Source organism: Zonotrichia albicollis, chromosome 12, assembly GCF_047830755.1.
Source record: "Zonotrichia albicollis isolate bZonAlb1 chromosome 12, bZonAlb1.hap1, whole genome shotgun sequence".
NCBI lineage: Eukaryota > Metazoa > Chordata > Aves > Passeriformes > Passerellidae > Zonotrichia > Zonotrichia albicollis.
In genome coordinates, this window is record NC_133830.1 from 11120942 (window position 1) to 11133490 (window position 12549).

At 40.4% G+C, this 12549-nt stretch overlaps 1 protein-coding gene across 1 annotated transcript; it reads left to right on the plus strand.

Moving 5' to 3' along the window:
• The first annotated feature begins 210 nt into the window (after nt 1–210).
• SEC61A1 (SEC61 translocon subunit alpha 1) lies at nt 211–12244 on the plus strand. Its single transcript, XM_005485407.3, has 12 exons — nt 211–363; nt 1600–1667; nt 2323–2388; nt 2476–2554; nt 3497–3628; nt 4933–5042; nt 5245–5398; nt 6115–6275; nt 6791–6988; nt 7299–7490; nt 9071–9147; nt 9912–12244. The coding sequence occupies exons 1-12, from the start codon at nt 357–359 to the stop codon at nt 10096–10098; spliced, it is 1431 nt and encodes a 476-aa protein (XP_005485464.1). The 5' UTR covers nt 211–356; the 3' UTR covers nt 10099–12244.
• Nucleotides 12245–12549: the final 305 nt, after the last annotated feature.

The following is a 12549-nucleotide window of genomic DNA, read 5'->3' on the forward strand; positions in this document are numbered from 1 at the left end:
TGTGTTGAAACCTCTTAAACCAGCGCTAGGCTTTGTTGTAGCCAAAACACGCCTCCCTAACACAGGAGCCAGTCCCATACCACATCAAGATGGCGGCAGGCGCAGGACTACAACTCCCGGCAAGCCGTGCGCCGATATGGGCGTCATCCGCTCCATGGGGGTTGTTGTGCTCCATTACCGCAGAGCACGATGGGATTTGTAGGCGGGTGGCGGCGTGGCCGAGGCAGGGCGCATGCGCGGCGGCGGCGGCGGCGGACGCGGCGCGTGGCAGGAAGCGGAAGGGGGCGGCCGCGCTCGGAGCCTGACGTGTCCCTCCCGCCGCGGCCGCCGCTCGCTGCTGCTCGGCCGGCGCCGCCATGGGCAGTGAGTACCGGGGATCCCCGTCCCGCCGCTCCCCGTGCGCTCCTGCTTCTCCCCTCTGGCTGGGAGAGAGCCGCTCCCGGGGGTGGCAGTTCATGGCGGGGAGGGAACCGGCGCCGTGTGCCCCGTGCCGGGCGCTGCGGCGGGCCCCGCCAGGCTGAGGGTGCCGGGCGCGGTGCCGGTGGGGGGGGGGGCCGATGTCACCTCGGGTGTGACCCCTCAGGGACAGTGGCACAGGGGTTACAGACTGTGCCTGCATCCCGCGGTGATCGATCCGTGCGAGCCTGCAGGAAAAGCTGCTTGGGAGGCGTCTTAGTCGATTGCTATGTTACTGCAGAGAGACCTTGATTTGAATTAAATTGAATATCGCAGTCCAATGTAGCTTTTCAGACATAATCGTTTGAAATTAAGAAAATATCTTCTGTGGGCTGGGCTTAGGTTGCCGCTGAAGTTGCAGCCTTCCATGGAAAGGTGGAAAGGCAGCAGTAGTTTCAGTTCTGCACTGTTGTACTCTTCTTAGTTCAAATCAGTCCAAATTACGGATGCAGCCCTAGATTTGTCCTTGCAGTTTTAGAATTAACTCTCCCAATTCAGAGCTCTCTGCTTATGGGAGACCTTGTGACTTTGCAAATCACCTTTTCATTTAATGCTTATTTTAAGACAGACTTCTGACCTAAGGATGTGTCTTTTTGGCTAGGAGGGGATCATGGCATGAGATGTTCTGTAGACTAACTTCAGTTGATGTTTCTGAATTGCTTGGGTAGGAACTGTTAAGCTGTGTGGCCCAAAAGTGTGTAGGACTTCTTAAACTGCATGGTGCAAAAGTAATATATATATATATATATAATACCCAAGGCACTTTTTTCTCTAATATCTGGTTGAGGAGAAGCTACCATGAAGTAAAAGTTCGAGGGTGTTGATGAACTCATGTAAAGCAATGACAGGGGTTTTTCAGTGCTGTCAGCCTACTTGGTGGAATGGGAAAATGCTTGACTTTCTTTAATTCTGTTCCTAGTCCATACTGTATTTAAAGCATGTTAGCTGAATCTCTGTGTAATTAGAACAGATAGGAATTTAATAATATAAAAAATACACCCTGCCCCAAACTAACCAACCAAAATTTCCCCAGAATTGGGACTTTTATTATATGGAGTCCATGTTCAAATTCAATTCAGCTTGAGCTTTTTTAGTGTTCATTGTCTGTGTGCTCACTTTGTCTTTTAACTTATTTCTGTACAGTAAAATTCCTTGAAGTGATCAAGCCCTTCTGTGTTATCTTGCCTGAAATTCAAAAGCCAGAACGGAAGGTAGGTTAATAAAACTTACTTCCTAGATTTGTATTTGTGTGCTATAAAATCAGAGTTTGCATTTGTGGGATTTGGGGTTTCTTCCTTGAGGGGAGAATGGCAGATTTAGGTACAGCTGTTTTTGGTGGAGTGCATGTGTGGTGCATCTCATGTGGATGTGGTTGTGCAAGAATAAATGCACTTAGGCAGATTTGTTTGTGTCACAGCAATGCATGGTGAGATGTTGAAGGCAGCACAGATTGAAGTGTAAACTAGAGTAAGTTAAAGCAACAACTTTAAAATCTCTGCTTCATAAGCTCTAATCTAAGATTATTTGCTGAGATAAGCTGCTCTCTATTACTGTTTTTTTCTCATCATAAGCTCTTACTCATGAAAATGTAAGATTCATTTCTGTGGAAGTACTAGAATTACCTTGCATTGACATAAGCTTGTTTATTTGTGTTAAATTTTGAATAAAGCTTTGTAGCTTTCCTTGGTCTTATGTGGGATGAAAGGGATGAACAGTATGTTGTTTTCTTTTGGGTATTCTGTACTTTGTACCTCCACAAGAAAATCAAGTGTGCTGCTATGAAAGTTTGCTTGATGGACTAGGTCTTATTATCTTGACAGCTTTATCATCTGTTGTTGACTTTTGGTTTTGTGTTTTTCCCTTTAGATTCAGTTTAAGGAAAAGGTACTATGGACAGCTATCACACTCTTCATCTTCTTAGTATGCTGCCAGGTATGTTTCCTTCCCTTTTTAAGGAAGAGCTGAAATGTTTCAAGCATGCTATGAGTCTCTAATTTAATCTCTTGGTTGGAAATGCAGATTCCCTTGTTTGGCATTATGTCATCAGACTCTGCAGATCCTTTCTACTGGATGAGAGTGATTTTGGCATCCAATAGAGGTATGGTCAGACTTCCAGGAGGGCATGTTTTTATCTTAAATCAAAATGGTTTTGGACTTGCATTCTGCTCCATTGTAATGAATATAAAAACTGGAGAGGGAAAAGTAATTTTTCTGTATTATTTAAAGTGATAAATCAGTGTGGCATTGGGAAAGGCACATTTTGGACAAAATGAGTTTATGGTTGACTGTGTGCAGTCTATTATATGTAAAAAAATTGTGCTTTTTTTTTTTTTTTGGAGGGAAACAGTTAGGAAAGAGATAGTTCCTAATTACCTGCATTGCTGCTGCTGCAATCTTCAAGATTTGTGATTTGTGTTTCAAAATCATTTGTGTTTCCTTGAGTGCTGTGGTTTCCTGGATGTCTTCTTTGAGTCTGTCACAATCTTCTGTCACACAGAAGATTGAATTGCACAGTAGTTTATGTAAATTTCAGTGTCTTGTAGACGCTTTCTAATGCAGGTGTGAAGGTTAAAATTCATGATAGCTTCCCCAAGAAACAAAAATTTATATAAACTTTCTAATGCAGCTATAAATTAAGAATGGTGACAGTTTCCTGAATGCTCTTTATCATTCTATATCATTTGGTCTATCAGTTTACATCATACTTTGTTTTATGTAGAGTAAAGCTATTCTTGACAGCAAAAAGCCTTTTTCAGTGACCACAGTATTTTTGAGGTACTGAGGAGTACTACATGTCAAACTGACTTGTAACAAACTTTTGTTATCATTGATAACAAAATCCAAACCACAGCACTCTACCAGCTACTACAAGAAAAGTAACTCTTATCTCAGCTGAAACGAAGATTCTGTACAAAAAAGTGATTTCTGTTTCTCTAATTTTTACATTTACGGAGATTTGGAGTTTTAGATCTTCTCTGTTGTGATGTAAAGGTTGATAAAAACTAACTTTGAACTTCACTGTTCTTCCTGTGTCTGGCAGGAACATTGATGGAGCTGGGCATTTCACCCATTGTCACCTCAGGGCTCATCATGCAGCTCTTGGCAGGTGCTAAGATAATTGAGGTTGGTGACACCCCAAAGGACAGAGCTCTCTTCAATGGAGCCCAGAAATGTGAGTTACAGCTCATGTTGAGCACTGGTGCTTTAGAGTATCTCACCCTGACAGTGGAAAGTGAATTTACCAAGGGGTGAGTGGTGCAGTTGGGCTTGTGGGTTTGTGTCGTGTTCTGCTGCAGATACCTGCATTTCATCAGTCTCTTACTGACAGCTCTCTGCCTTGTTGGCTGTTAAACTTCAGAAAGGTGTGAAAAGGAAAAGAGCCAGTGCCATTGGCATTGTTGCTGTAATCTTCCCAGATAAGTGAAGCAGTGTAGAGACTGTGGAGACTCGACTTTTGAATTGTGATGGTCAGTGTAAATCTGAGTGTTTCATGGTGATTAAGATGTTGGTTGTAGCTGTTTATACCTTGCAGCTCCAGGCATGGATCTTTCTCATCAATAAGGGTCAGTTCATAACGACCTCCAGAAAAAATTGGGTGTTTTGTAGATATTTGATGCTGTACACTATTTACTGATATGTGTACTGGGAAAAATCATAAATTGCTGCAGTAATATCTTAACACCCTCCGAGTTTTCAGTATCTAAAGCAGCCTTTGGTAACCAACCCCACTTGCTTCTAAGTGCATTTGAACTATCTGTGTGTGTTTCTGTTTTCAGTGCCAGATTTCAGACAACAAAGTTAACTTGCTCTTGAATTTAAACACCCTTTATTTATGTATTCCTTCCCAAATGTTGTAGTTTAACCCCATCTGGCAACTAACTCACTCTCCTGTGGAAAGGAGAGGAGAATAAGAAAAAAAATAGTAAACCTCATGGGTTGAGATAAGAACAGTTTCATAACTGATACAAAGTACAGCAACAGTAACAACAACTGTAACAAAAAGGAGAAAGAGAAGTAAAACCTTAGAGAAACAAGTGATGCACAATGCAATGCTCACCACCTGCTGGATGCCCAGGCAGTTCCTGAGCAGAGATCAGCCCCTCCTGGCCAATCCTCCCTGCTGAGCCTGACATTCCAGGGTGTGGAATATCCCTGTGGCCACTTAGGGTCAGCTGTCCTGGTCATGCTCCCTGCCAGCTTCTTGTGCACCTGCTGGCTGGCAGAGCAGGGGACACTGAGAAGTCCTTGACTTGGGGCAAGCACTGCTGAGCAGCAACTAAAACAGCCGCACATCAGCCTGTCATGGATTATTCTCATGGAAAATCCAAACCACAGTACTCTCCAGCTACTACAAGAAAATTAACTCTATCTCAGCTGAAACGAAGATTCTGTACAAAAAAGTGATTTCTGTTTCTTTATTTGCCCACTGACATAAGGATCCAGGACAAATACATACTTGTTCTTTTTATTCTGTAGTGTTTGGAATGATCATTACCATTGGACAGTCCATTGTGTATGTAATGACTGGAATGTATGGAGACCCATCTGAGATGGGTGCTGGTATCTGCTTGCTTATCACAATCCAGGTAATTTCTAATCTTCTCTATTTACTCTTTCCTTGAAAGGGTCAAAAAATCAGCCTTATGTACAGGCTATCCCTCATGCAGAGCAAAAAGGCCCAAGTGTACTTGCTTCTTCACATATAGCCTAATCTTTTAATACACATTATTTTTCTAACAAAATGAAAAAGACATGGAACTAAGGTTGTATTTTTGTTTTTTACTGTAGCTTTTTGTTGCTGGTTTGATAGTTCTGCTCTTGGATGAGCTGCTTCAGAAAGGATATGGTCTTGGTTCTGGCATCTCTCTCTTCATTGCCACCAATATCTGTGAGACCATTGTGTGGAAAGCATTCAGCCCCACCACAGTGAACACCGGGCGAGGTAATATGGCACAGTCTGTTTTCTTTACCAATAGTTGTACAAAAAGGGCACATCTTTTTTCTTTTTTTTTTTAATGTTAACTTAATGCCAAATGCTTTTGCTGCCATCTTGACTATGTAGTGAATCTTGCTAATGCAGCAAGTGCTGCTGTGCAAAGTGCAAGCACAAAGATATTTTTTCTCAATTTGTAGTATTTCACACTTTACTGAACTTGAGTTTCTCACAGTGCCTTCATTAAAGTTAGCAGTAGTGGACTGCCATTGTATTGTGGCTGCTGTCCATCATACTGACCAAATATTAGCTGTTTCTTTCTGCTCCTTGCTTTTTGTACACTTTGCCCTAAAGACCTTAGTCTCCAAACTCCATCTGGAGATGATCCTGTTTGCTGCTGTATAGTAGAAAACAGATGTGAGGTTATGCCATTTGCTGTAATCCAAACAATAACTTGTGTCTTACCACAACTGACACTAGAAAGCCTGATAGTGGGTTATGATTTAGATTCTACTTCACTACAAGGGGATTAAAAAAAAAATCTTGGAAATAACATAGCTGATATGAAGGGTGTAAATATAAAGGTCTGATAACATGCTCAAGATGCAAAAGACTCAGAGCAATCCCATTCTGAATCCTGTAGTTCAGAGCTATGCTTAATGGGACAAAACACTGAAACTTGGAGATAATCACAGCTCACCTAAGTTTTTCTTTTTCTTTCCAAGGCATGGAATTTGAGGGAGCCATCATTGCTCTGTTCCACCTTCTGGCTACTCGCACAGACAAAGTTCGAGCTCTTCGTGAGGCCTTTTACCGTCAGAACCTCCCCAACCTCATGAATCTGATTGCCACCATCTTTGTCTTTGCAATTGTCATTTACTTCCAGGTCAGTTGGAATAATGAGGGTTGTAAAACTGTATGGAAATATGTCTGAAACTTGCTTCCTTCTGCAAGAAATTATATATTTACAAGGCTCATTTCTGTACATGCAGCATCTGGATGTTCATTATACACTGTCTTCTCTTAATCTGTTTCTACACTTACCATAGTCACACAGAAGGCTTGAGACTTAGTTTGGTCTCTGAAAAAAGAGACAAAGAACCAAATAAAAATACCCCAGATGCACATGTGCATGCGATACTGTCTGACCCAATTGCTATTACTTTTTACTGGGAAACACTTTGAAGTTTTTAGGCCTGTTTGTTGCTGAAGAATATAGGAAGTTGTAATGTTTCTTTTCCTGGATGCTTTGTTCAGTCTTCTTGAAACTTCAGATTTTTTCTGGTCTGAATCTTTCATGCCTTCTTGTATGTGGCTGTGTGTTTAGACAACCATGCAGTTTTGCAGTTTTTGGGTTCACATCCAGATGTAATTGGGGACTTTCTTTTGAAAACTTTTCAGGGCTTCAGAGTGGATCTTCCTATCAAATCTGCTCGCTATCGAGGCCAGTACAACACCTACCCCATCAAGTTGTTCTACACTTCCAACATTCCCATTATTCTCCAGTCTGCCCTGGTGTCCAACCTGTATGTCATCTCCCAGATGCTTTCTGCCCGCTTCAGTGGCAACTTGCTGGTCAGCCTGCTGGGCACCTGGTCTGTGAGTATTCCTTCTCATCCTGCATACATCTTTACAAGGGCACCATTGAAATGGGGGGCTGAAGAGATGGTCTCTCAAAATGAAGACACACTTTGATAGGTGATCATAAACACTGAAACTTCTGAATTAGTAATTAGTTTGACTTAATGGTAGCATATGAGGCTTGCTGTGATGAATGTAAATTAGTCTGCTGCTGCAGTAGTAATGATTCAAAGTGACACAAAGGTGATACAAACTTTTCTAATACTTGGCTTAATGGCTAAGAAATAATGAGAAGATTGATGACTGACTGCTTGTTTTCTTCTTCCAGGACACATCTTCTGGAGGCCCTGCTCGTGCTTACCCAGTTGGTGGACTCTGTTACTACCTGTCACCTCCAGAGTCCTTTTCTTCAGTGTTGGAAGACCCTGTACATGCAGTTGTTTATATTGTATTTATGCTGGGCTCCTGTGCTTTCTTCTCTAAGACATGGATTGAAGTCTCTGGCTCCTCTGCCAAAGATGTAAGTTAAAATGACAAATTATCTGAGCTTACATGATGAAAACAGATGGGCAATTGTAAGAATAAGACTGACTCCTGAAAAAGCTTTTCTGCTGGCAATATTGTTGGTAATATTCATTATTTATTTAAACAGGGACTGTATCTTTTTTTAATTGAGAAAGATTAAGACAGAATGGAGGTCTTTTTTTCCTGTTTACTGCTTTTTCAAAACAGCATCAGAACATGAATTGCTTTAATTGGAATTAGGCAATTTAGAACATAAAAACATGATCAGTGGGAGAGCAGGAAAGGTAAAAGGAGAGGTGGAAACCTCTTTCAGTGCCACATGACAGGTGCACTGTGTGCATGGCAGTTGCCACTTAAAAACTTGCAGGTAAAACTCAGCCATTCCTGACACAGAGTTCTGAGCTTCCTTTATGGAAAAGTTAATTAGAGGTTGTTATTTTTAACTAGAGAGCACTGACAATGGAGAATATAATGCAGTGCATTGGTGTACCTGAGGCTAGCTTCTCAAAATTTCCATTTGCTACAGGATATTTAACATTCAGGAGCTACATCACCCTGAAATTGGAGTTGGAAAACGAAATGGAAAATTGCTGTCGTTGTGGTATATTTGTATTGTGTGGTTCTGGGTAGGAGGTGAAGTTTGGCAGCCATGTGGAATGGTTTAATCCATTCTTTTACAAATAAGTAATTGCACAGGGCCTGTAACAGTGTGAGCACTCTCTTGTTTTGCATCTTGCTGATTCTCAGGTATGCAGGGAGGCACTAACAGCCATGTAGTGTCAGGTTTTTATTTCAGAATGAACCAATTCAGTATTCAGAGTAGACAGTTTTTAACACTTTAATACTTTTTCCTGATACTAAATAAAATAATGTTAGATTCATGCAAAAAAGTCAGGAATAAAAGTTGATAAATCATTGCTTAAGTTTCCACTGTGTAGTGGAAAACTGGCTGTTTACTCATCTCAAAGTGTGTTTTCTCAGTGCATGGAGTCAGTGATGAGCACCTTCATGTTCCCCTGCTAGAGTTTGTTACCCACAGTTGTTACTAAAGTGTTTGCAGGGCTCTGCTGTAACCCTGTGCAACTGCAGAAATCCAGTTTAAGAATAGTGTTCCAAGAAAGGATTCTAAGTCTAGTTTCTAGTGTGGCTCCACAAATAGATAGTTGACTCGACTGAGTGCAGGAAACTGAAATGGAATAAACACTTCAAGGAATGATTTTGCAACATCTGCAAAACCCTCATCAGGGGAAAGGTAGATGGAAAAACATGGATTGAATTATGTGTATGAGAGCCTACCAGTATCCAAATTTTCCTTTTCTCAGTAGGACTAGAATCATCCAGAAAGCTTTTTATAATTGACAGGTAGAAAAGTGCCTGTGACTGTAATTTATCTGAAGTTAAAATAATGGATGTTTTGAACTCTGATGAATAATGTAAAACACAATCCAAAACACAAAACAATACAAAACCAATCCAACCCCACCACCATTTATTTCTGTTTTCCCACAGTACTACATTGCATGGCCTTGGGAAATCACAGTAAATTTACTTACTCTATTCCTTGATTCAATACAGGTTGCCAAGCAATTGAAAGAACAGCAAATGGTAATGCGAGGGCACAGAGAAACTTCAATGGTACATGAACTCAACAGGTGAGCTGCATATTCACTGGCTGTTCATGCAAGGTGTTATGGGAAAACAAAGGGAAAGTTTGCCTTGACTTCCATTTTCTAGATCCTAGAACACAGATATTATTTCAGCTTCGATGTCACATGCATATGACTTAGAACTTCATCTCATTAAGGGAAGACTTGTACAGTACAGTTTATTTTTGCCTTGCATTTAAAGAATTTGCCTCAAATTCTGAACCTTTTATTTTCCTGTTTGTTTTTTTTTTCATTTATGTACTCTTCTCAGGCGAGCTAATAATGAGCATTTCAGTGTACTTTACTACTTCAAGCTGACCCAGAAATATTTTCTTAGTGTAATTTTTTTTGTGTTATTAGTCTTGAGAACTGTTTTCTTGCAGACCTTGCTTCTAAAACAAGTAGTTACTTAAATCTCCTAGGTGCAGTGGTGGGCAGGGGTTGATGTCTTTAGGTTTTCAGATTTCAGGGCAGGACCTATGTACCCTTTGTGTTATGGTAATGTTATTGTAACTTTGGATTTCAGTCACCTACAGATGATTTGAAGAGTCAGTAGCCATGAGTTTAATATTTGTGCATAATTGCATGGTGGACTGTAATACCTTCTCCTCTTAGTGTAGCATTTTTTTCTTCTGCAGTCAGGTTGAGCATTTTATATTCTTATCCAGATTGCAGACCCACAAGGGAAGAGAGTATTCTGCCATTGACTTTTTTGTTACTATCTAAGCAAACTCTAATGCCCCTTTCCTATTCTCATTCATGTTTTCCAGGTACATCCCTACAGCTGCTGCCTTTGGTGGGCTCTGCATTGGTGCCCTCTCTGTGCTGGCAGACTTCCTGGGGGCAATTGGCTCTGGAACTGGAATTCTGCTCGCTGTCACCATCATTTATCAGTACTTTGAAATTTTTGTAAAGGAACAGAGTGAAGTTGGCAGTATGGGAGCTCTTCTTTTCTAAACCTAGTTTCTCATGGACCCAGGAAAGAGAGGAGGGACATTCTCAAAGTGTAGCCAGTCAGGAGAAAAGAAGTACCATAAACTTGATAGTGTCATTCTATAGAAATGCATATTTTAATAATGTTTCCAAAGCACATTCCCTTATGTTCAAACTTTTCTAGCATACTCTTTGCATTTTATAAATTGATGAGGAAGATGTGCAAAAAATTTTTTTAAGAAAATTGTTTTTTAATTATGTGTTAGGACAGTCAGTTTTCTGACTTGGATTTAGTTCAATGACTCCTAAAAAATTTTTGAGCCCCTTTCACATTTAGTAACCTGAAGCCTTTACAGGTTTTAATTAATGTTTGTTAAATGAATTTTTGGAAGGGATTTTTTTTCCATTTAACTTGTTTTTGCAGCTCCTTTGCAGTAATGGTGAAAAAAAATCTCTCCATCTGACACTCAAGTTCCATAATTACGGTTGTAAGCACAAATGGTGTTTCATGTGTTAGGGGTTTCTTTTTTCAGTATGGCAGATTTGAAAGGCAGTTGTTTCTTTTTACTATGATATAATATCTATAATTCCACATGTTGTCTCATGTAATTGCTACACTAGACTTTGACAGCTGTTGAGTATTGGCTTGAGACTGTTTTCAAGTTTCTGTGTAAGAAAGGAATGTGTCCTTTCCCACCAACCTCTCCTCCACAAGCAGAAAACTCAGGTAAATCTAGATTCTGCCAGAACCTGTGCCTAAGAGTTGCTACTTTGGAACTTGGTTAAACCAACTTTGTAAAGCCTTCTAATTAGTCTTTATTGCCATTAGTGGCTGTGCTTCTAGTTCTCATGTCAGCTGAAAGGAATGAGTGTTATGGCTGCTTAGATGCAAATCTGCTTGTGCTCTTTGCTAGAGTGAAGTTTCTCTCTCTGATAATGAATTCTGGTCTCGTAGCAATCAGGATGTTATCTGATTACTCATATCTAGTGAATTTTGAGTCTCATTACCACAAAAGAGTGGAAAGAATGGATGCTACTTGTCTGTTTTTGTAGATCTAGATAGGAAACCCTTGTCAGATAACTCCACTAAGGGGCTTATGTAGAAGGCTTTTCCATCCTATAATCTCTTGGATTTGAGTGGTACATAGGAAAATACTCTTTCAGAAGGTATTGGGATTCCTTTTTTGAAGATCACACCTTCAAAATGGAGAGTTTACAGTTAAGGCTGTAATGGACCATAATAAAACTTAATTTTCCATTTTAATTTCGGTTGTCAGTGCTAATCAGGTGCCTAGGACCAAATGCAAATATTTGTGTATGAGTCTTGTGAATGCACTTCTCCTCAGTCAGTATTGGACAACGTGGAAACCAGAAGGAGGAGTTGTGGCTGCTGGAACTTTTCTTTACGCTGCATCAGCATGCCTTCTGTGCATTTGTGCATGTTGGGCACACAGTCCGTGAGTCACTGTTCCTGCTGGAGTGGTGGGACTCTGTTACACACCCAAGGAGCACAGATGACATCCAGAAACCTTGTTAATACCCTGAACTCAGATACCAAACACATGGGAAATCTGCAGATGTGGAATGAGATGCACCTATCAATGAAAGCCAAATGCCCGGGATGAGGATCACAATTGGAAAAGGAATAAAAGAATTGGGATGAAGTATCCATGAAATGATCACTGTCTGCCATTCACTATGATGTCACACTACATTGAATAATTTTTGTGGGTTTTATGAAGTATTAATGCACCACAGCACAACTGTGATGTGAAATGGGGACAGTGAAAAAGTGGCATTAAAAGGAAAGAGTTCTGATACAATTCTGCTTTGGGGATTCTGTTGTTGTTTTTCCAGGAAACCCAATACAAACTATTTTAATATAAAAATACTCCACTTCTGTGCATGCTGCTCTGGCTGGGCTGGAGCTGTACTTGTATTTTTGGTCATATCTGTTTGAACTGGTTGCAGTTTAGACCATTTGCTCTATGGTATCTAAGCAGCACTTGTTCTGTGCATCTGTATTTTTGTGGTCTAGTGGTGAATCTTTGTTATCAAACACCTGTGTCCTCAAAGCAGAACCTGCTGGCCATACAATGGATGTTCACAAAAAGAAATAATGCCTATAAAATCTGCTTTATAATGAAATAAAGTACATCTTTGGAGCTAGTGCTTGGCTTTTGGTGCTTGGATACTGTTAAAATTCTAACACTTGTGGAGTAAGGTTACCCACCTATGACACTGAGATACTGGTACCCTCAAAACACCTGATCAGAGTGTCAGTGTGAAATAAAGACAATTTGTATTTGCTCCAAGGGCTCTCATTAGTGGGTTGCCAAAATTACTGGATCTTGACCATTCCTTTGGGCTTTTTTTTTTTTTGAGTTGCTATTTTAAAGGCACTGCACAAGTAAATAGAAGGTGAGTGGCGTAATGATGCATTACTTTAACAAAAACTATTTCCATTAGAGATAC

Excerpts from the sequence above, each read along its gene's own strand:
- SEC61A1 (XM_005485407.3), top strand. Across the intron at positions 5,043-5,244 it reads GCTTGCTTATCACAATCCAG|CTTTTTGTTGCTGGTTTGAT; the intron begins GTAATTTCTAAT and ends TTTTTACTGTAG. Across the intron at positions 7,491-9,070 it reads CTGGCTCCTCTGCCAAAGAT|GTTGCCAAGCAATTGAAAGA; the intron begins GTAAGTTAAAAT and ends GATTCAATACAG.